General features: G+C 44.1%; 1 protein-coding gene across 1 annotated transcript in view; it reads left to right on the top strand.

Moving 5' to 3' along the window:
- Positions 1–25211, top strand: part of pla2g15 (phospholipase A2, group XV) — a 45986-nt gene that overhangs the window by 642 nt on the left and 20133 nt on the right. The window contains exon 2 of the mRNA XM_080187125.1: positions 17362–17518. Within this exon, the coding sequence (XP_080043251.1) occupies positions 17362–17518 (157 nt within the window). The remainder of the gene's footprint in view (positions 1–17361; positions 17519–25211) is intronic.

The following is a 25211-nucleotide window of genomic DNA, read 5'->3' as shown; positions in this document are numbered from 1 at the left end:
GGTCTTAACACAATCTTAATGTTGGCCAAACATTTTTCTCATTCAGTTGAAAACACCGAACTGTTTAAGTAAACAGCTAAGAATAAGCTGGTTTTTGTTTTGGTAGCTCGCCAGACTGTGTTCGAGAGTTTTCCTTATGATCAGGAATGTGTCGTGACTAAGAGGAGCCTCAAACCGATGAGAATAGGCAGTCCTTTTGAGATTATGCTTCCAAAGATAGGTACAGGTGTCTGTCAGCTTCTCTATACATTTAGAATGCTCTGGAACTAGGGAACACATGTTGAGACATCATAGTGGCAGTTTAACACCATAATAACTGTCTTACAGTCGCTTGGAGCTGGCGTTAAGAATTTGTTGTGGCCTCTCACGACTTTGGTATTATCGCAAAGCACATCGAGATGCTTGAAGTCTAGTTCCCTGTTGAAATATAGGAACACACAGCAGTCAGAAGACTACGATAATTAGCAAAGGAAGTAACAGCCGCATGAGCAAAAGTTTATTTTACGCAGTTAAGTGGTTAGAGTGGGAATGCAGCGCCTGCAAGCATGGCAAATTCAACCATGGGCTCTCAAAAGAGAATTGCATGATGATTTAAAGAGGATACAGGGGAAAAGACCAAAAGATATAGGAGCAGAATTATAGGCCGTCCGGCCCATCGAGTCTGCTCTACTATTCGATCATGGCTGACTAGCCATAAATCATTAGTTGCCTTACCCTTGCAGAGAGCCTTCTACACACGATTGGCAGAATGGCTTCCTCCTGCACTGTTACTAAAGTGCCAAATAACCTGTTTCAGTGATGTTGGCGAGGGACAGATGTGGACCAGGACAGCAGGTGAATTTTATTCTTATTTCTCTAAGATGGCCTCTGTTTATTGTCTCACCCTCCAGGAGAACACTTTCTTTATTATTGCACTGGAGAGTTAGCCTAGGTTTTGTGCTCAAGTCACTGACTTGTACTGTCTACAATATAATTCTCTATTTAAACATCTAGGCGAAGCTCAAAAGATTATCTAAGTTGTTGGGAACAATAAAGCCTGTTGCTCATTTGCTTTTTGCAATTATTAAAAAGTTGAAGTGGATCTGGCTGAGCCACAGGGAGCTTGGTTTCAGAGCTTAGAAAGATGCCTTCGTGCAGGGTGAGGCCAGCACAATGAGGGAGCCTAATGTATGCATCTACTCCTACAATTCTGTTTATATTGCATTTTGCTCCAGTTTGTAAACAGGTGGCCAAGGTGTTTAAGAAGGCATTTGACGTACTTGCTTTCATCAGCCAGGGCATTGAGTATAGGAGTTGAGAAATCATACTGCAGCAATTTAAAATGTTGGTTAGGCTGCATTTGGAGTATTGCGTGCAGTTCTGGTCATCACACTACCAGAAGGACATGGAAGCTTTGGAGAGAGTGCAAAGAAGGTTCACCAGGATGTTGCCTGGTCTCAAGGATGTTGGCTATGAGGAGAGGTTCACTGGAAAGACAGGCTGAGGGGAGACCTGATAGAGATCTATAAAATTATGAGGGGCAGAGATGGGATGGATAGTCAGAGGCTTTCCCAGAGGGTGGAAGTTTCAATGACAAGAGGATACAGGTTCAAAGTGAGAGTGGGAAAGTTTAAGGGAGATGTGTGGGGGAAGTTTTTCACGCACAGAATGGCGGATACCTGGAATATGCTTTCAGGGAAGGTGGTGGAAGCAGGTACATTAGTAACATTTTTGACAAATGGAGAGAGTGAGCCTTAACTAGTGTTAGTGTAACTGGTCAGGCCTACCTCTCACCTCTTGATTCAGGTGATGTTGGGTTAAAATTGCAGTCCAATGCAAAATTTTGATTCAACTGTCCATTAAACACTCTCCCCTGCCCTGCCCTCACCTCACCCCACAACATTTTTATTACCAGACTTGAATGTAAGTGCTAATCTGCAGAGATTTATTAAAGGCAGTAGATCTGATATTATGCACTTTACACTTTTTCTGCAATGTCAAAATGACCTCTCTGGACTGGTGTGTGTAATTAAGCATTGGCACTTCAGTACAAGACTGAAGCAGTGCTGCATTGCCACATGTGCCCTCTTTCAGACAAGATGTTCAATTGTCTGTCCTGGTGGTTCATTAGATCATAAGGAATAAAGGAAGGCTATTTAGCCCATCGTGCCTGCTTCACCATTCAATACAATCATGTGCTGATCTGATTGTGGCGTCACTTCCACACTACTGTCTGCTACCATAACGTGGACGCCTTGGCTGATCACAAATCTGTCTGACTCGGTCATCGATATATTCAATGACCCAGCCTGCACTGCTGCCTGGGGAAGAGAATTCCAAAGCTTAATATCCCTCCAAGAGGGACATTTCCTCAAAGACCTGGGATCAATCTCAGCCTTGAGATTCTGTGTGGAGTTTGCGTGCTCTTCCCCATCTGCGTGGGTTTCCTCTGGATGCTCCAGTTGCCTCCCACAGTTCAGAGATGTGCAGGTTAGGTGGCCCCTTAATGTCCCAAGGTTAGGGGGATTAGTGGGGTAATGCGTAGGGGGTGTGGGGATAGGGTGGGGGATGGGCCTGGGTAAGATGCCCTGTCAGAGAGTCAGTGCAGACTTGATGTGCTGAATGGCTTCCTTCTGTACTGCAGGGATTTTGTGATCAATAGGAGATGCCTTGTTTTTAATTGTGCCTATTGGTTCTAATTTCTCATGAGGGGCAACATCCTCTCAGCATTCATTCTCAAGCCCCCATCAGAATCTTGTCTATTTCAGTAAGATCACCTCTCATTCTTCTAACTACAAAGAATATAGGTTCAACCTGCTCAATCTTTCCCCATCAAACAAATCCCCTCATCCCAGGAATAAACTTAGTGAAGCTGCTCTGAATTGCTATCAATGTAACCATGTCATTCTTTAAATAAGGAGACCAAAACTGTGCACTGTACTCCAGCTATAATCTAATGAATGCTCTGTACAGTTGCTGTAGTAAAGGTGTTCCTTCTGCCTTTTTAATGACTTGTTCTGGTAAATGTTGACACTTTTCAGGTGACAGCAATGAGTTCTTCTGGTGCTGAGGGCAAAATTTCTCCTTTAGTTCACACCATAGAGAAAGGAGAACCTGGCACACTTATTGACTGCCTACATTGCAGGAGTCACTGCACATGAGATGTAATTCATTAAGTTGTACAAGACTTGATGATGTCCTAAGCATCTGACAATTAAATAAATTGAAGTTCTTTGTGTCGATTTAACGGAGGTAGTTGGGGAAGGGCAGTTTGTGTTGAACAGTTAACTCATTCTTTTTGGCCCCAAATAAAGGGCAAAGTGGAAAAATATTCAGTCTGTCAGCAGTGCCTTGGTTGGGAACTGAACTGCTTCCAACGCCTATTTAAATTGAAGTTGAGAGCTTGTGACCACAGTTCATGTCATGTGCTTTTAACTTTGATTGCCATGTGCTATATTTAAGTGGCAGGACAGAGTGGGAAAAGCTGTTTATTGTTATCGTTGATTCTATCATTAGCCAGCTTGATGTACCTTTCTCTCTTACTGATATTTGCTATTGTTTGCAAATTTTTTGCTTTGCTTAATTCTGCAGCCAGCAGGGAAAGGAATGTCAGTGTTTGTGGTTAAAATATTTTTGTACACTGTTACCAGTATCAATCTGTTCTGCTTTGTATACTCAAAACTCATTCTGCATTTCTTCACTCAAAAGATAGTGGAAATTTACACATCTCTGCTCCAAAGTGGGCAGGGTCAGTTAGAAAACTATGACAGAATTTTATGAGAAACGGTATTTGGGATTATAGAACCAGTGAGGGTGGATAGAGTTAGGTCACTGATCAGCTATGATCTAATTAAGTGGTGGAACCAGCTTGAGGGGCTTGTACTTTCGCAGGACCCTTCCATTGTGTCAATCAATTTTTCCCAGCCATTTGTGTTCTTTTCATAATATTCATAGAATCCCTACATTGCAGAAGGGGGCCATTCAGCCCATCGAGTCTGCACTGACCACAATCCCACCCAGGCCCCATTCCTGTAACATCACATATTTATCCTGCTAATCCCCCTGACACTAAGGTCAATTTAGCATGGCCAATCAACCTAGCCCGCACATCTTTGGACTGGGGGGGCGGGGCAATCAGAGCACCCAGAGGAAACCAATGCAGGCTCATAGAAAATGTGCAAACTCCACACAGACAATGACCCAAGCCGGGAATCAAACCCAGGTCCCTGGCGCTGTGAGGCAACAGTGCTAACCACTGTGCCACTATGCCTTGCTGGATGAGATTGGGAATCAGTGTTATGGTATGCCCAATTCTGTGCTGTTGACTGTTCACTAGGAATGCAGTTAGGACTGCTGTAAGCTATCAGGAGCCTCAAGCCACGATGAAGAATTTAGGAGTAAGAACATAACTTGGTGAAAAAAACCTTTTTATCCAATAGGTGAAAAAATTGAAGTAAGTTTGTGAGTGCAAGCCATTGAAGTAGATTGAGACAATTGAGTGGGTATGTAAAGGATTGAATTGCAGTAGGTGGGATAGTTCTAACAAAAGCAGAGAGAGACTTATTGAACCTAATAGATTTGAACAATGCAAGTAAATGCTATGAGTACAACTTTTTGTTATGATCTGGAAACTGATGACACATTCGCAGCTATATCTAGCATCAGTTTTTATCTGTAATTTTTTTTTCACAACTCTCTCAGCCACCCTGATCAGAAAAATCCTGTGATTTGATCTTTAATCAGTATAGAACTATCTGATCTCAATCAGATGTGGTCAAAGTGCTACAACCGGCCCTATGCTCTAAATCCAAGAGAGACCGATGATAATGGGTCCTCCATCTTTACAAAGTTTGGTAGCTGAGTCATTAATTAACCGGATGGGTTTTCAGAAACAAAAATAGGTGGTTCCAAGATGAGAGGGATGGTTACTCTTTAAAGCTGTCCTTGCTGAAACAGTAACTGCAAGAGGCTGGGTTCTTGAAACTAACCACACCATACTGTGTTTTTCATCTACGGGTTTATCTGCCTTTGGCGTCACTCACTGAAGTCTCTGTTCCCGGAAGCATGTCTCTGTTTATCTTTCATGACATCTTCCTGCTTTCTCTATCTGTTTTCCCATTTGTCTTTCTTGCTCATGCATACATTTCTCTGTTCTGTGTCTACCTCTGCCTTTCTTTCACTCCTCCATCTGCCTCCCCGCTTTGAGGCAGCGGCATAAAGGTATTGTCACTGGATCAGTAATCCAGAGACCCAGGGAATGTCCCCGGGACCCAGGTTCGAATCTGACCACGGCAGATTGTGAAATTTGAATTCAGTAAAAATCTAATGATGACCATTGTTGAACCCATCTGGTTCATTCATGTCCTTTTAGGGAAGGGAAACCTGGTCTGGATGTTGACTCTGAAATGGCCTAGCAAGCCACCCACTTAAGGGTAATTAAGGATGGGCAGTAAACACTGGTACAGCAGCGATGAATGAATAAAAAAATTCCCTCAGTCTGCCACTGATAACTAAGGAACTTATGATTACAGTTAGATAATCAATTATTTAGAGAAAGAAGCTGAGTATATCTGTTTAATTCACAAGTACTTCCTCAAATCCGCCTCTCTTCATATCCTTAAATAAAACATGCACACAGCTTCATCCCGTTGATATCAGGTGCAAGCCAGTCTGGAATACTGAGTGCAGCTGAAGTTCTTGGTTGGGAGGTGGGGTAAGGTTGTTTCCTGTTGCTCTCTGTACCACAGCAATGTGTAGTAAATAGGCTGTGTCTCACTCCTCGCTGTTTCACAAGGTGCCCAGCCAAAAGAGCCACTTTGTGGGCAGAACCTCAGTTTCCCAGAAAGGAAGCAAGCTCTGGGATATTCCTACCTCTGGAGAATTCCTACAGTGCAGCAGTGACTACGCTCCAAAAGTATCTTTCATTGGCTTGAGTGCTTTGGGACTTCCCACGGTTGTGAACGATGCTATATGAATGCAAGTCTGTCTTTCTCAAATGTGGAGCAGCAAGGGGAGAGAGTGGGGTTAGGACAGAGCAGAACTGGTGATGTTCCAGAGCTGACGAGGTCAATTTAGGATCAGCAGAGAAGACAGATGTTTCAACAGCGGTGTACAGCTTGGCACCTCATGACTAAATAAATAATCTTTCAACATCATGGGATTAGATTGATCTCATCAGGGCATACTACCTTATGTATGGGAGATCTCCTGTAATGTTGTTGGCTTATAGATTATCTATGATTTTAGCTGACTATGATTTTACTTTGAAGCCATGTTTAATGAGGCCTACCCCTTTAAGGCTGCTGTTGGGGAAATTGATCTGAATAAGCAAATCTGAGGATTTGTCACTGCCTGCAAGCTCCTGGCATCAATTAACGGGAATCAAGTCTGACTAGGTATGCACACACACCTCTTCCTAGTCCTAGCAAAAAAAAACACATTTAGATGTGATACCAACGTCCAGACAAAGCATTGTTATAAAAGCAGGTCAGAGATTTGAACTTTCCAATTGGTGCTGATGGAGTTGCTTGGTTAAAGTGACCATTGTCCTCAAATATATCTTGTGGTGTTAAACTGCAAACTTGCCAAAATGCAAGAATTTGTAAATGTGTATAATATTTCCATTTTCTCATGACTGCGTATTTCCATTCAGGTGTTCAAAACTGCTAAAGATCAGCAGTTCAGAAAATGTTTTCTCTTCAATTCTTCCCCATCCTCCTCATCTTAAAGAAACCTCTCACATCAACATGCATAAAAAACACACAAATACTGTCTGAATTAATGGCTCATTGGAGACAAAGTTCTTAAGTTTTTGCATTAATTACAATTATTCAACTGTGTGAATGTTGGAATGGCAGTGCTAGAAATAGTTGGAAACGGAGACCAGCAGATTGATGTTAGCAAAGAGGGGGTGAGCATGTGCCTTGAACAGCTGTAGCCCATCTGGTGAAAATAATGAGATCTTTTGGGATAGGAGTAGGAATGGGCCATTCAGCCCATCAAATCTGTTCTACGTTCACAAATGTTGTGGCTATCTGATTGAGACCCTAACTCCAATTTTCTGACTGCCCCATAAACCTTCAGCTTCTAATTACAAACAATCCCTTGTTCCAGTTGACAGAGTGAACCTTACACTCACAGTGCTGTTAGGTCAGAAGCTCGATATAACAACAGTGGAGAAACACTTTCCTTTCAGAGTCAGAATGGTGTCCTGGGAGGGTGATAAATGGGGTGAGTGGTGCTATTTAATCTGTGCTCACTGGACTTTCAAAAACACTTGCAGCCGGAGAAGAGCAATTCCTTTTGCCGTTTTTTTCCTTGCATGTGTTTATAAGTCAGTGCTTCATTTTGTGTTGAAGGAGGTGAACCTGGGGTCTTCCTGCAAGGAGGGCCACACACTTCAGTCAGACGACTGACTGTTACATTAAGATGAGCATTTCATAATTGCACATCACAAAGGGGAAATTAAATTGACAAGGAATTCAGGTCAGGTTCCTTGATGGAAATCCCTCAGATTTTAGGTCACATCATATGTGGAATAAATGGAGCTTTTGGACTGATTTTAACCCCAGTCAATTACTGTGATGGATGAGAGATTAATAGTGTGATGAATATCTACTGGTTACAATGTTTAAGCTTTCCTCCTGCATATTTATCTTGAATAATGAGGGAGTGAGTCATAGATTTATGATGAATCAGAATCCTTACATAGGCCTAAGGGGTGCCCCTGCCTCTGGAAACAATATGGGCTCCCCAGTTCAATCTTGTGTATATTTTAAAAAGCCAATGAATGCCATCCTGTCTGATCCTTACTGTCCAGTTTATTTATAAGTAAGGTAGTTTCACCAGCAGCAGAAATGCACATGCATTCTTCATGATAAATTTGTTGTTAGAAAACGAATCAAAAAAGAATACCAGAGGAATTAAAATACCTTTGTCTGAAAATTAGCCAGATTTCTAAAGGTCTTGTGCTGTCTTCCTGCTGTGTAATTTGCACATGGGAGATGCAACTTCAAACTTGATCCAACGATCCATGTGTAACGAGTTGGGTGGAATAAACTGAAGTTGAAACAGTCTTGCCTTTCTTCTGAAGGAGCCTTTTTTTAGAATCATCGAATCCCTATAGTGCAGAAAGAGGCGATTCAACCCATGAAGCCTGCACCAACTGTCCAACAACAATCCCAGCTAGACTCTATCCCCATAACCCCACATATTTAACCCACCAATCCACCTAACCTACACATCTTGGGACACTAAGGGGCTATTTAGCATGGCCAATCAACCTAACTGGCACATCTTCGGACTATGGGGGGAAACCGGAGCACCTGGAGGAAACCCACGCAGACACTGGAAGAATGTGCAAACGCCGCACACAGTCACCCAAGGCTGGCATTGAACCCGGGTCCCTGGCTTTGTGAGGCAGCAGTGCCAGCCACTGTGCTATTGTGCTGCTTTGCAAGTGTTAATATCAAAATGATGTTCCTTTCAATTACACCCTATGTGACAATGCCTAATGCAAGGTTAGCAACCTTTAAGACCAGGAAGAATTATTTTTAAAATAGCCTCAAAACAGTATTGTCTGGAGCCAGAAGAGAAAATGCTGGAAAATTTCAGCAGATCTGGCAGCAGCTGTAAGGAGAGATGAGAGCTGACATTTCAAGTCCAGATTACCTTTTTTCCAGCATTTTCTCTTTTGGTTTCAGATTCCAGCATCCGCAGTGATTTGCTTTTATGCACTATCTGGAGAATCGCATTGCTGTACTCATATGCCTATAATAATGAAAAACAAGAGCAGTGTGTTTATTGATCCCTATGCAACACCAATTTACTGATGCTCAAACATGTAAATGCATTAATTCAAATACTAATCATTATTGCATTATGCTGGGCTGCTACTTTGCTATCAATTCAGCCACGGGTCTTTGCAGACAAACCTGATCCTCCCATCAGCTAGTAAACGCAGATGTGCAATTTGCAGCCAGGGTCACTGGTAATGATGTGGATCGGATACATTGGCTGACCAATTTCCACTGGCCCTGCCCGAGGCCAGGCTGAGTATGGCCCTGGGCAGCATTTTGAGGTCAGTTGATTCTGCACAGACCAAAAAAAAACAGCCATCAGGCATTTCCAAACTGGCTGAGCCGAGCCTTCAAGGGAGTTGTTAAAATAAAACTTGTAGAAATAGTTGAGAACATGTGACATCACACGTTTGGAATGGGAATTTGAATACTGATTTTTAAGTGTAATTTTTTTTAAGATAATGTCACAAGTAGGCTTATGTTAACACTGCAATGAAGTTACTGTGAAAATCTCCTAGTGTCCATTAGGCACAGGTTTATGTGAGTAAGTTCTTGCTTGAGTCCTTTTTAATAAAGATTCTGATTCCAGAGTTAAATATTTAGCCTGTAGGAGTGGATTTCTTTCTATTTACTGTTTATTATGGTGCACTTGCTGTCAGTAAAAAGACATAGGACACCATCCTGCAGTTTTCCTGCATTTGTTGGTAATATGCTACAATGTGGTGTAACATATTCAACATATTGCAAAAGTTTGATAGCATTGCTGCTGTTAGTTAACTTATCTTTGTTACAGCAGGATTTCATAATATTGGTGGATTGAGGCAGCATTATCTTAAGATGCAGGTTTATTGCAAGAAATTACCATGTTCTTAAGATTACATATTTTTTAGTGGATCAAATCCAAAAGCTATTTTGCCTAAACGTAGAAGATGGAATTATTCCAGAAACTTATTATATTTCAGTTGGCAATCATGTTTCGTTTTGATAAAAGGGCCAGTGACTTTAAAATAAAAACAAAACGGTGTGGACACTGGAAATCTGAAATAAAAACCAAAAAATGCTGGAAAAATCCAGCAGGTCTGGCAGTATCTGTTGAGAGAGAAAAACAGACTTTATGTTTTGAGGCCAACTTTTCTAAGTGACCTTTGGGATCAGTCTGATTGCAGTCGTAATATTAATGCCCAGTTTTGGGAATACCCGCAATGATTGCATGACTGGTTCCACATGCTGACCCACACTGAAAGCACAGTTAGTAAGAGATCTCAACTTCCTACAGCTCTTGTTATTTTAAATCCCCAGTGGAACTTTGTCTCATATACTTTCCCTGCATCACTCCCATGTAGCAAACTAAGGGATGGATTCTCAGTTTGCATTCTCACAAAACTAAACATTCCTACCACACCCTCTATTGTATTGTCCTGTTGAATAAAATGTTTTAAGGGGCTATTAACCTTGGGAGGTTGCCCAACTCTCCAGAGCATGTGACTGCTGCAACTCTTGCTGAGAAATCTGAAAGACTCTAAATGTGTCCAAAGATGTGCAGGTTAGGTGAATTGGTCATGCTAAATTGCCCCTTTATGTCCTAAGATGCGTAGGTTAGGTGGATTAGTGGAGTGAATGCCTCAGGTAAGATGTCCTGTCAGAGAGAGTTGGTGCAGATTTGATGGGCTGAAAAACCTCCTTCAGCACTGCTGGCAAACTGTGAATACAACACAGCAGCAATTTAGAAAACAATGGATTAGATGTGAATGTAGAATTGATGGCCAAGTGATGCCAAGTCAGTCACACGAGGGATAAGCTGAGAGAGGAAAAATGTCCCATGGTCTTGGAGCCCTGTACTGCAAACAATGGAGCTGGATAGTGATCTTTAGTATAATTATCCCCACACATGGTACTTGGCATGTAAAAACAACATCTAATGTGTTATAAAACTCAGATTATAATGTGAAGGAATTCAGAGAATCGGTATAAGGCTTAGCCATAGGACTCCATTTATAACGGGGTTAGAAACTTAGAGTTAAACGATGCAAAATAATGTCAGAGTGGCTTTATGATGGAGAAGATGAGATGGATCGATAAACTTAAACGCAATGTGGAAAATTTATAGATGCATTTGGGAAACTATGGTAAGGTTTCCTGCAGGAAATGTGCCATTAATTTCTGAAAAAAAAATTTGGAGAGATTGCACACCTTACACTTGTCTCCAGATACTGGAGATAGGGACGGCACGGTGGCACAGTGGTAAGCACTGCTGCCTCACAGCGCTAGGGACCCGAGTTCAATTCCCGGCTTGGGTCACTGCCTGTGTGGAGTTTGCATGTTCTCCCCCTGTCTGTATAGGTTTCCTCCAGGTACTCTGGTTTCCACCCACTGTCCAAAGATATGCAGTTTAGGTGCATTGGCCATGCAAAATTCTCCCTTCAATGTACCCAAACAGGTACTGGAGTGTGGCGACTAGGGGATTTTCACAGTAACTTCATTGCAGTGTGAATGTAAGCCTATTTGTGACTACTAAATAAACATTATTGTTTACATTTGCATGGAACATTTTCCTCCATTAAAGGCCCCAACCTGCTTCACATGATCACTATCAACCAAAATGTGACATTTAGTCACGTAAGGAAATGTTTGAGCAGATGGCCAAAAGCTCGATCATTAAATGTAAATATTAAACAGCATCTTGAAAAAGGAAAGCGAGGCAGAGAAGCTTAGCAAAGGAATTCCAGATGTTAGGTTCTCTGGCGAAGCGGTTAAAATTGGGGCTATGCGAGAGGTCAGCAAAGGAGGAACACAGATACCCTGGAGACGGTTAGAGGTATTTGAGAACAAGAGGAAGAATTTTAGAATTGAGTTGTTGTTTAGCCAAGTATCAGTGTCGGTCAGTGAGCACCAGGCTGATGACTGAATGGAATTTGGTGCCAGTTAGGACAGATGCAGTAGAGCTTTAGATGAGCTTGAGGTTGGAGGGTGGAAGGGAGGCTGACCAGGAGTGTGTTGGAATCGTTCACTCTGGAGATAACACAAAGCACAGATGAGAGTTGTGGTCTATGGATTGGATTGGATTTGATTGGATTGGAATAAAGTTTAAAAAAAACAGTCAAGTTCAGACTGGAGCATGTTGGGAGTGTTATGGCAACAGAGATATTGTGTTCTTGGTAATATGGGGATGTGATCAGCAACTGATCTTGGGGTGGTACATGTGGAATCAGATGTGTTTACAGGTGATATTGTCAAGGGGCAGCATGCAGGCGAAAAATGGGAGAGGGCCAAAGAGGGGCAGTTAATTGAAGAATTTACGGCTGTCATTATTTCCATTCTTAGTCATCCAAACTTGGAATGTTTCTGGTGGTTTTGTGGTTTCATACTAAGGAAGTTGAAAGGAGTTGCTAAAATGTTCAACTTTTGGCAATGTAAAGCATTCTGTAACTGCTGGATGCTATTGTCTACATCAGGCCAGAGTCTGGCCAGAGTCCAGAGTATTTTAAAACAGAATAATTGGAGTTGTTGAAAAGGCCGTGAGTGTTTGTGCTGGTGTAGTAATGGAGAATAATACAAGAGGCAGAAAAAGTGGATGAGCTGGTGGCGCATATCGACACAAATGGATATGATCTGGTGGCCATTACAGAGACGTGGCTGCAAGGTGACAGGGACTGGGAGCTGAATGTCCAGGGGTATCAAGTGTTTAGGAAGGATAGGTGGGAGGGAAAAGAGGGGGGCGTAGCTCTGCTGATTAAGGATAGCATCAGGGTGGTAGCAAGGGATGATATTGGAACCAAAGAGCAGAAAGTGGAATCGTTGTGGGTAGAGATTAGGAACAGCAAAGGGAGGAAGACGCTGGTGGGTGTTGTCTATAGGCCCCCGAATAATGATCTGGAGGTGGGGCGGGCTGTTAACGCGCAAATAAGTGCGGCGTGCAGGAATGGGACGGCCGTAATTATGGGGGATTTCAATCTGCATATTGATTGGTCGACCCATGTTGGATGCGGTGGGCTCGAGGAGGAGTTCTTGGAATGCTGCCGGGATAGTTTCCTTGAACAGTGTGTGTTGGAGCCGACGAGGGAGCGAGCTATCTTGGATCTGGTGCTGTGTAATGAGGCGGGTAGAATCAGGGACCTTGCGGTGAAGGATCCTCTTGGAGAGAGTGATCATTGTATGGTGGAGTTTCTGGTGCAGATGGAGGACGACAAAGTGGGTTCCCAGACACGCGTCCTTTGTTTGAACAGAGGGGAGTACGGTAGGATGAGAGAGGAATTGGCGAATGTGGACTGGGGGAGCGCGTTGGAAGGTAGGTCTGCTGAGGAGCAGTGGAGGATCTTTAAGGAGATCTTTCTTGGTGCTCAGCAGAAATTTATTCCGATGGTCAAAAAGGACTGTAGGAGGAGAGGTAATAAGCCGTGGATAACGAAGGAGGTGAAGGAAAGTGTTAAATTAAAAGTGGAGGCGTTTAGAGTAGCTAGGAGTAGTGGGCGAGAAGAGGATTGGGAGAGGTTTAAATGTCAACAAAGATTGACAAAGAAATTGATAAAGAAGGGTAGGAGAAACTATGAAGCTGGGCTAGCGCTTAATATAAAAAAGGATAGCAAGAGTTTTTATAAGTATATAAAAAGGAAGAGGCTGGCTAGGGTGAACGTTGGACCCTTAGAGGATGAGAAGGGGGACTTAGTGGTAGGGGATGGGGAAATGTCTGAGGTCTTGAATAACTTTTTTGTTTCTGTCTTCACGGAGGAGGATGTGAATAATTTGCCGGGTGTTAGCGATGGAAAGGTGGTAGGACTGGAGGGTCTCGATGACATTACTGTTACTAGAGAGATGGTGCTCGACAGACTGGAGGGACTGATTGTGGACAAGTCCCCAGGACCGGATGGAATGCATCCGAGGGTTCTGAAAGAAATGGCGGAGGTGATAGTGGATGCCTTGGTGGTTATTTTCCAGACGTCGCTGGATTCCGGGGAAGTGCCGGAAGATTGGAAAGCGGCTAATGTTACGCCATTGTTTAAGAAGGGTGCCAGGCAAAAGGCGGGGAATTATAGGCCGGTTAGTTTAACGTCTGTTGTAGGTAAAATGTTAGAATCCGTCATCAAGGAGGAAATAGCGAGGCATCTTGAGGGGAATTGCTTGATAGAGCAGACGCAGCACGGTTTCGTTAAGGGGAAGTCGTGTCTGACAAATTTACTTGAGTTCTATGAGGACGTGTCTAGGGCAGTGGATAGAGGAGAGCCGGTGGATGTGGTCTTTCTTGATTTCCAGAAGGCGTTTGACAAGGTACCTCACAAGAGGTTATTGCAGAAGGTCAGGGGACATGGAGTTGGGGGTAGGGTGTTAGCATGGATAGAGGACTGGTTGTCAAATAGGAGGCAGAGAGTGGGGGTTGGTGGGTGCTATTCAGATTGGCGGTTGGTGACTAGTGGAGTGCCTCAGGGGTCGGTGCTGGGGCCTCAGCTATTTACCATTTATATAGATGATCTGGAGGAGGGAACCGAGTGTAGGGTGTTGAAATTTGCTGATGACACCAAGATTGGTGGAAAGGCAAATTGTGCGCAGGGTGTGGAGAGTCTGCAGAAGGATCTAGATAGGCTGGGCGAATGGGCCAGGAACTGGCAAATGGAATTTAATGTTGGCAAGTGTGAGGTGGTCCACTTTGGTAGGAATAATGGTAGGAAGGATTATTACTTACGTGGAGAAAAACTGCAGCAGGCGACGGTGCAGAGGGACCTCGGGGTCCTTGTGCATGAGTTGCAAAAACCCAGCTTGCAGGTGCAGCAGGTGGTCAGGAAGGCGAATGGGATGCTGGCCTTCATAGCGAGGGGGATTGAATATAAAAGTAGGGAGGTCTTGCTGCGGCTATATAGGGCATTGGTGAGGCCGCAGCTGGAGTACTGTGTGCAGTTTTGGGCGCCGTACTTACGCAAGGATATTTTGGCCTTGGAGGGAGTGCAGAGGAGGTTTACTAGGCTGATGCCGGAGTTGAGGGGGTTGAGCTATGAGGAGAGGCTGAATAAACTAGGCTTGTACTCGTTAGAGTTTAGAAGAATGAGGGGAGATCTCATTGAGACGTATAAGATGATGAATGGGATGGATAGGATAGAGGTGGAGAGACTCTTCCCGCTCAAAAAAGACAGTAGGACTAGGAGGCACAGCCTCAAAATAAAGGGGGGGGTGGTTTAGAACGGAGTTGAGGAGGAACTTCTTCACTCAAAGGGTGGTGAATCTCTGGAATTCTCTGCCCATTGAAGTGGTGAAGGCTACGTCGCTAAATATTTTTAAGACGCGGGTTGATGGGTTTTTGATAAGAGAGGGGATTAAGGGTTATGGGGAGAGGGCGGGAATGTGGAACTGAGCCACGAAAGATCAGCCATGATCTTATTGAATGGCGGGGCAGGCTCGAAGGGCCAGATGGCCTACTCCTGCCCCTATTTCTTATGTTCTTACAAGAATGGTCTTTACACAGCCCCCAGTGTGACCAGGAGTCAATCTTTCTCAATCTGACTGCTTTCTACATTCCATCAGCAATTCCAATATTCTTGGGTACTGTGGGAATGCCACATGAGGTCTGAGCCAGTAGTGACGATGGAAACATTATGGATGTGGTGCTGAAAGTGACTGAACACCTCATTAGGAACGTACTGTGTTCCGCAGTCATCATATTAGTCAATCCACCGACAGCTTGGCAGTCCGCTTTCCATCTCCCAGAAAGTGCTTTTGTGTGCATTCTGGTTGAGTGGATGATGTGTGTTGATTAGCTAGGGGTGGAGGTGGTGACTAGGGGAATATAGATTTATCAATGAGCTTTTGTAATTGCGTTTTTGTTTTTTCGATCTTTTTATCCTGTGTCGCGCTCTTGACACAGACAATGAATGGGTTAAGTTGCCAGTTCACAGGTGAAATGCCCTTTTGATTCATAGCTGGTTGTTGGAACAAGGGTGGACTGCAAGTCCTCATGAGATGTTCATGTGCTTTTTGTCTGCTGACATGGTAACACTGCCATAACCAAATTGGATGCACCACTTCTATGCTGGATTGGTTTCTGACAGATACTTTATCATTGATTGTTATCTATATATAAAAAGTCTTGCATCTAGAGCGCACCTTTAATACTCTTGATGTATGTCATGAGCACCGTGAGTACATTTGAGATGTGTTTTCGGGATGAGGGTGCCACCAACCAGGCTGGCACATAGTCCTGTTGGTGTAGTGTTAGGATCACATCCAGACCAGATTGTGAATGAAGGGCAGCCTTCCTTTCCAGAAGGACATTAGTGAGCCAGTTGGGTTTTGACAATAATCCAGAAAGGCTTCATGGTCACTTTCACTCAGGCCAGCTCTAAATTTCTAGATTTACAAAGAAAATGGAATTCAAATTCTCAATCCAATTCCTACCCATCAGCCCTTCTGGATGTGCTTGTGGCTGGAGTGATGACCCCCTCCCACCCCCCAATACAGCCTCACACATACTTGACCCACTACCAGTGCGACAAGGCGCTCCTATGATTCGTTCACGCACATCTCGCTTCTCACGACAGCAAAACTAATCCTCTTGCAAAATCCAAAATCTTCTATGATAAAACATAGTCCAAACATAACGGAACACCTATTAGTCAAAGAGAGTAATGTACAGGATATACATGGTGCTGGAGAAGCACCAAGTGATGAGGACCCCTCTGAGGGCTAGCTACCCTCCCCTATGCATTGCCACCCTTGGGTTACGTGCTGAAGAGTTGTTCCCACGATCCACAATACTGACCAGAATCTACTGCTGCTGTATTGTGCTATAGCAACTGATTACCTCAGATAGTGGGTGATCACAGTCATATTACTGAGCATTATTTGCTCTTAATACAGAACTGTGTGACTATGTTTTACTGTCTGTAAGAAACCAGAGCCTACATCGTGTTAACTATAAAATGAGTTGAATCATATCAGCCTCATTTCATACTCTTTCTCTGACCTAAGAGGGAGGCAGTGGATTGGTGGTATTATTGCTGGACTAGTAATCCAGAGACCCAGGATAATGCTCTGGGGACCAGTGTTTGAATCTCACAATGACAGATGGTGAAATTTGAATTCAGTAAAAATTTGGAATTAGAAAAGTCTGCTTATCATGGAACCATTGTTGATTGTTGTAAACACCCACCTGGTTTAATGTCCTGTAGAGAAGGAAATCTGCCACCCTTACCCGGTCTGGCCTACATGAGACTCTTGACGTTGACTCTTAATTTCTCCTGACAGATGGGCAATAAATGCGATGCCCACATCCCGCAAGCGAATAAAAGAAACCAGGAACACTGGGATACCTGCAACCTGGCCAGTGCATCTGTTTATCTGGGGAGTTAGCTGGATCATACGGCTGAGCTGTACAGAGGGAGCCCTGTACAATCCCTGCCACTTTGCTGAGTTGATATATTAGTGACTGGGTTGCTATATCTATGCTGGAATTGAATGATCGGGGTGGGGGGGGGGATGCTATGAGGTTTTTTTCCCCCTTCTTCCTGTGAGTTTTTGACTCATTTTGTTTGTGTGGACATGATGAGCAGATGGCAACTTGCTTCCTATTTGTAACTTTGTACTTTCTCTTTGGAATTGACAGTTCCAGGCGATCTGGGGAACCAGTTGGAAGCTAAGCTGAACAAACCTCAAGTTGTGCACTACCTGTGCGCCAAAAAAACGGTGGATTATTTCACTCTGTGGCTGAATCTGGAGCTGCTCCTGCCTCTGGTCATTGACTGCTGGATTGACAACATCAGGTACAGTACGAACAACATCTGCCAGGTCTGATGTGACTAAGAACAGAAAATGCCGGAAGTACTCAGCAAGTCAGGTGGGAAGAGAAACAAAGTTACCCTTTCAGCACGATGACCTTTGGTCAAAGGTTAGAGATGTAACAATGTTTAAACAAGCAAAGAGAGAGGGGGTTGGTGGGGGGACATAGTCTGGGGTAGGGTGGGTGGCAAATGTTTCTGCCAGGTCTTGAACCACCAATCTTTGCGTGTGATAAAATGACAGAGCAGATGAAAGGTGGCAGCAGCACAGTCAAATGTGGGTTGACTGGGAGTCCTCAACATCAACTTTGAATCCCATGAAGTCTTATGGCACCAGGTCAAACATGGGCATGGAAACCTCCTGCTGATTATTGTTCCCCCTGCCCCGCCCCAGTGATGAATCAGTATTCCTCCATGTTGAACCCCATTTGGAGGAAGCACTAAGGGTGGCAAGAGCACAAAATGTACTTTGGGTGGGGGAACTTCAATGTTCATCACCAGGAGTGGCTCGGTAGCACCACCCACCACAGACTGAGCTGGCCAGTCCTAGAGGACACTGCTGCTAGGCTGGGACTGTGGCAGGGAACCAGTAAGAGGGAAAAACATACTTGACCTTATCCTCACCAACCAACCTGCCTGCCACAGATGCATCTGTCCATGACAGTATTGGTAGGACTGGCTACCAGACAGTCCTTGAGACAAAAGTCCCATCTTCACATTGAGAATAGCCTCTGTCATGTTATGTGGCACTACCACCATGCTAAACAGGGCAAACTTCGAATAGATCTAGCAAGGGGGGCTAATAAGGGCCATGAAATGCCTTCAGCAGACAAAGAGAATCCCAAGGTTTTATATATATACTAGGCGCAAGAGAGTAGCAAGAGAAAGAGTAGGCCCACTCAAGGACAACGGAGGAAAATTATGTGTAGAGACACAGGGAGTAGGTGAGATCCTTAATGAGTACCTTACATTAGTATTTACCAAGGAGAAGGACATGATGGATGTTGAGTTCAGGAATAGATGTGTGAACCTCGAGAGAATGTCAATTTATTGAAAGAGGAAGTGGTGGGTATCCTAAATTGGATTAGGGTAGACAAGTCCCCAGGCCAGATATGATCTATCCCAAGTTATTGTGGGAGGCAAGGGAAGAAATAGCTGGGGCCTTAACAGATATCTTCACATCCTCTTTGACCATGGGTGAAGTTCCAGAGGACTAGACAATAGTCAATGTTGTTCCCTTTTTTAAGAAACGAAGCAGGGATAATCCAGGAAATTATAGATCAGTGAGCCTGCGTCAGTAGCGGGGAAGGTTTTGGAGAAGATACTGAGGGACAGAATATATGCACATTTGGAAGAAAATGGCTTGTTAGTGACAAGCAGCATGGTTTTGGACAGGGAAGGTCATGTCTCATCAATTTGATTGAATTTTTTGAAGAGGTGACAAAGATACTTGATGAGGAAGGGCTGTGGATGTAGCTTATATGGACTTTAGTAAGGCATTTGACAAGGTCCCATGTGGCAGACTGGTACAAAAACTAAAATCACATGGGATTCAGTGTGGGCTGACTAGATGGATATAGAACTAGCTTGGTTATAAAAGATAGAATAGCGGAGGAAGGGTGTTTTTCAGAATGGAGATCTGTAACTAGTAGTGTTCTACAGGGATCAGTGCTGGGACATATGTTGTTTGTAGTGTGTGGTCTATTAAGTTTGTGGATGACTCGAGGATTGGTGGAGTTGCTGATAGTGCTGGGGAATGTCAGAGGATACAACAGGATATAGATAGATTGGAGACTTGGGCACAGAAAGGCAGATGGAATTTAATCCAGACAAATGTGAGATGATGCATTTTGGACAATCAAATTTAGGTGTAAATCATACTGTAAATGGCAGAACCCTTAGTAACATTAACATACAAAGGGATCTGGGTGTGCAGGTCCACAGTTCCCTAAAAGTGGCAACACAAGTGGCCAAGGTGATTAAGAAGGCACTTGACGTGCTTGCTTTCGTTAGCCAGGATATTGAGTACAAGAGTTGGGAAATCATGTTGCAGCTATATAAAACCTTGGTTAGGCTGCATTTGGAGTATTGCGTGCAGTTCTGGTCACCACACTACCAGAAGGAAGTGGAAGTTTTGGACAGAGTGCAAAGAAGGTTCACCAGGGTGTTGCCTGGTCTTGAGGGTGTTGACTATGAGGAGAGGTTGAATAAGCTAGGATTGTTTTCACTGGAAAGACAGAGGCTGAGGAAAGACCTGATAGAGGTCCACAGAATTATGAGAGGCATGGACAGGGTGGATAGTCAGAGGCTTTTTCCCAGGGTGGAAGTTTCAATTACAAGGGGACACAAGTTCAAAGTGAGAGAGGAAAAGTTTAAGGGAGATGTGAGGGAAAGGCTTCACGCGGAGAGTGATGGGTGCCTTGAACGTGCTGCCGGAGGGGGGTGGTGGAAGCAGACACATTAGCAACATTTAAAACGTTTATCTGGATGGGTACATGAATAGGGAGGGAATAGAGGGATATGGACGAGTAAGGGCAGAAGGTTTTTTTAATTTAGTTAGGGCATTATGATCGACACAGACTTGGAGGACTGAAGGCCCTGTTCCAGTGCTGTAATTTTCTTCGTACTTTGTTCAACTCAAGACTGGGCACCCATGAGACGCTGTGGACTATCAGCAGCAGCAGAATTGTAATCTGTAACTTCATGGCCCAGCACATCCCCCACTCTTATCATTACCATCAAGCCACGGGATCAACCCTGGTTCAATGAAGAGTGCAGGAGGGCATGCCAGGAGCAACACTAGGCACACCTAAAAATGATCAACCTGGTGAAGCTTCAACACAGAACTACTTGCATGCCAACAGCATCAACAGCAAATAATAGATGGAGCTAAGTAATTCCACAAGCAACAGTGCAGATCCAAGCTCTGCAGTTCTGCCACATTCAATCGTGAATGGTGATGGACAATTAAACAGCTCGCTGGAGAAGGAGGCTCTCAAATATTCCTACTCTCAATGATGGAGGAGCCCAGCACATCAGTGCAAAAGATAAAGCTGAATCGTTCTCAATAATCTTCATTTAGAAGTGCCAAGTGGATGATCCATCCCGGCCTCCAGTGGTCCCCAACATCATAGATGTCATGTTCAGCCAATTTGATTCACTCCACTTGGTATCAAAAAACAGTTGGAGGCCCTGGATTCTGCAAAGACTATGGATCCCGATAACATTCCGGCAATAGTACTGAAGAGTTGTGCTCCAGAACTTGTCGCTCCCCTAGCCAAGCTCTTCCACTACAGTTAGAACATTGGCATCTACCCAGCAATGTGGAAAATTGCGCAGGCCTGTCCTGTACATAAGAAACAGGACAAACCCAACTAGGCTAATTACTGCTCCATTAGCCTACTCTTGATCATCAGTAAAGCAATGGAACGTGTCATCAACAGTACTATCAAGCACATTCACTCAGCAATAGCCTGCTCAGTGATATCCAGTTGGGTTTCACCAGAGTCACTCAACTCCTGATCTCAAAGAACAAAAACAGCCCGGGAAACAGACCCTTCGGCCCAACGAGCCCGCGCCGCCACTTTAACATTACCAGTCCCCCCTCCACCCATGACCCTTATCTATTGTTTATGGCATTCCATATTGAGGGAAACTAATTTAGGGACAATTTATTACCTCCAATCAGCCTAAATAGCACATCTTTGGGGTGTGGGAGGAAACCAGAGCACCCAGAGAAAACCCACGCAAGCACGGGGAGAATGCACAAACTCCCACAGACGCTGGCCCAAATCCATGTGTCTGCACAGCAAACACTGATGGTCACTGAGCTGTCGTGTTGCCCAGCATCTGGTCCAGCTTAAGCACACACTAACGACTTGAAGCAATAGGCTACTGCCGAACATCCAACAACAGTCCCAGTACGACCCATCACGTGTATGTCCCTCATTGGACATCAAGGTGGACCGATTTAAAACCTGTGAATTAAAAGAGAAAAACATTAGTATCATACCACATCCTTTTACATTACCAGGGACGTCCCAATCCTAATGAACCTTATTTAAAACCATCTCCTATATCCTCCCATCTCCAACCCACTCATGTCCCTGTCTAAATTACTCTTAAACAACTCCAGCGTGCCTGCCTCCACCACCTTACTTGGCAGAGCATTCCATACCCCCACTACCCTCTGTGTGAAAAACCTCCCTCTAATATCTGTGTTATACCTCTCCCCTCTCACCCTAAGCCTGTGGCCCCTCGTACTGTGTGTCTCTAACATAGGAAATAGCTTACCTCTGTTTATTCTATCTATACCCTTCATAATCTTATATACCTCTATTAGATCCCCCCTCAATCACAGTCTTTCAAGGGAAAACAGCCCCAATTTGTTCAATCTTTCCTCATAACCCAGTTCTTCCATACCAGGCAACATCCTGGTAAACCTCTTCTGCACTCTCTCCAGAGTCTCTGCGTCCTTCCGGTAGTAAGGCGACCAGAACTGGACGCAGTACTCTAAATGCAGCCTAACCAACGTTCTATACAACTGCAACATTAGACTCCAGCTCTTATACTCTATACCCCTTCCTATAAAGGCTAACATACCATAGACTTTCTTCACAACCTTCTCCACTTGTACTGCCACCTTCAAAGACTTGTGCAGTTGCACCCCACGTCCCGCTGTGTTTCTATACTCTTTATAGGCTTACCCTTTATCATATAACTCCCCCCTACATTGTTCTGGCCAAAATGCATCACCTCACATTTGTCCGGATTAAACTCCATTTGCCATGGATCTGCCCAATATACCAGCCTATCAATATCCCGTTGTATTGCCAGACACTGCTCCCCACTGCCCGCCAATCCAGCCATCTTAGTGTCATCTGCAAATTTGCTGATCACACCACTTACTCCCTCTTCCAAGTCATTTATATACACTACAAAGAGAAGAGGTCCCAGTACTGAACCCTGCGGCACACCACTAGTGACAGACCTCCAGCTGGAAAAGGACCCCTCCACTACTGCTCTCTGTCTCCTCTTAGCAAGCCAGCTCTCAACCCATCTAGATACCCGGCCTTGTATCCCATGAGCCTTAATCTTTTCTACCAACCTACCATGAGGGACTTTGTCAAACGCCTTACTGAAATCCATATAGATGACGTCAATGGCTCATCCTTTGTCGACCGTTTTTGTCACCTCCTCAAAAATTTCTACCAAAATCGTAAGGCAAGACTTCCCCTTTACAAAGCCATGCTGCGTATCCTTAATCAGATCGCAACGCTCTAAGTGCTCATACATCCTATCCCTAAGAATCCTCTCCATCAACTTGCCTACCACTGATGTCAAACTCACTGGCCTATAGTTACCCAGGTTATCCCTCCTACCCTTTTTAAACAGCGGTACCACGTTCGCTACCCTCCAGTCCTCTGGGACCTCATCTGTGTCCAATGAAGAGACAAAGATTTGCGTCAGAGGCCCAGCAATTTCATGTCTTGCCTCCCTAAGCAGCCTAGGATAAATGCTATCAGGCCCCAGAGATTTATCAGTTTTAATGCTACCTAAAAGCCCTAACACTTCTTCCCTCGTAATCGATAGTTCCTTCAATTGACCTAAAGCTCCCCCGAAGACTGTACCAGACATCAAGCCCCTCTCCTTCGTGAATACCGACGCAAAGTATTCATTCAGGATCTCCCCCATTCCCTCGGACTCCAAGCACAATTCCCCTCCTCTATCCCTGAGGGGACCAATTTTTTCCCCTAGCCACCCTTTTGTTCCTAACATAGGAGTAAAACGCCTTTGGATTTTCCTTAATCCTACCTGCCAAAGCCATTTCATGCCCCCTTTTTGCCCTCCTAACTCCCCTTTTGAGATCCCTCCTACTCTCTCTGTCTCTGTTCCAGAGACAGATCTCATTCCAACCTTTGTTCAAACATGGACAAAAGGTGAGGTGAGAGTGTTTCCTCTTCAGCTAGCTAGTGGGAGAAATGAGAGGGAACAAAAAAAACACCCATTTGCATTCAGGTAGCACCTTTCAGGACCTCAGGATGTCCTGGAGTGTTGTCAGTGACATATTTCTGAACTGTTGTCATTGTTTTAATGTAGGAAACTTGACCCAGTGAACTACCAGAAACAGTAATATGACAGTGACCAAATAATCTGTTGGACTGATGTGGGGTGAGAGATTAATAGACCAAGACCCTGTAATATGGGCTGATTGCTCACTGCCCAGTCACCACAGGTTGGCAAGAGCTGAAAGCTGGGAATTCCTCACTAACAAAGAACACTTGTTATCGCTGTTTTTTTTAGAACGCACCTTCGCTATTCAAATGTTGTTGATTCCACGCTCGAGGTGGGTTTCTAGAGATCTAAGCCTGAATGACAGATACAGGCGCTGAGTGTAACAATGTCTCAAATGCATCTTTAATACACAGTATAAAAACCGCTCAACAGAAAAGCAACTAAAACATTTTGTACGTAATAATACTCTGGAAGTCCAGCCAGTTTTCTGTCCTTATCAAAACCTGTTTCCTGATAAATCACCAATGAATGAAATTTCAATAAAATAGCTCTCTTTGGCACATACACATTCTGTCGCCACAAAAACTGGAATAGAGGACTATCCTGTGGAGAAAAGAGGCTGGAGGTGGAACAGCTCCCTGATATTTTTATTTTGCTCTCTGAATTGGGCTCACTGGGGAGCTGCCTCACAACACTGATTCCCCTGAGAGGTCCTTCCCCTGTCACTGTCTGAATGTTTGACTTGTTAATGTCTCTTCAGATAGACCAAAGCTTTTAGCCAAAGCCAGTATGGTAACTGTGCTAGGCAGGATGATGTATTTTTACAGATTAGGCCAATGGGAGGATATTAAAGAGACTGTTTATCGATCATGAGCTTGCGCTTTATAAAACTCACGGTTGCTCTTGTGGTTCACTATTAACCACCTCTGGGAACAGAGCAAATTGGAGCTTCTATTGGCAAATAATCATTAATTGTGCAGTAAAATGAAAAGCACGGCATTGAAATGGTAGGAATATTAACAGGCTTTCCTAATAGATCAGTTCATAGAATCATAGATTCTTCCATAGGAGGAGGCCATTTGGCCCATTGAGTCTGCACTGATTACAATCCCACCCAGGCCCTCTTCCCATAACCCCATATATTTACCCTAGCTAGTACCCCCTGACACTAAGGGGCAATTTTAACATGGCCAATCCACCTAACCCACACATCTTTGGACTGTGGGAGCAACCTGGAGCACCAGAGGAAGCCCATACAGACACGGGGAGAACGTGCAGACTCCATATGGACAGTGATCCGAGACCGGGTTTAAACCTGGATCCTTGGCACTGTGAGGCAGCTGTGCTAACCACTGTGTTGTCCAGTGACAAAGGGTCACCCTGACTTGAAACGTGGGCTATATTCTCTCACCACAGATGCTGATAGACCTGCTGAGATTTTCTAGTATTTTCTGTATATTCCAGCATCCACGGCATTTTGCCTTTATTTATATGTTTTTGTGGGCCGGGGTGACTATAATATCCCATTGCTAGTCCACAAACAGGGGTTTTCATTTTTAATGAAAGCTATCTCATTTGTTTTCCATAATGGTGTATAGAGCCCCAAGGTTAGCAGTGAGTTGTTTACTGTTAATTACATTGTGTTCCATTTGCAATTCCTTAA

This window comes from Carcharhinus amblyrhynchos, chromosome 4 (genome assembly GCF_965287045.1).
Source record: "Carcharhinus amblyrhynchos chromosome 4, sCarAmb.v2.hapA, whole genome shotgun sequence".
Taxonomy (NCBI): domain Eukaryota; kingdom Metazoa; phylum Chordata; class Chondrichthyes; order Carcharhiniformes; family Carcharhinidae; genus Carcharhinus; species Carcharhinus amblyrhynchos.
The sequence above is the reverse complement of the archived record's forward strand: the minus strand, read 5'-3'. Positions and strand labels throughout refer to the sequence as shown.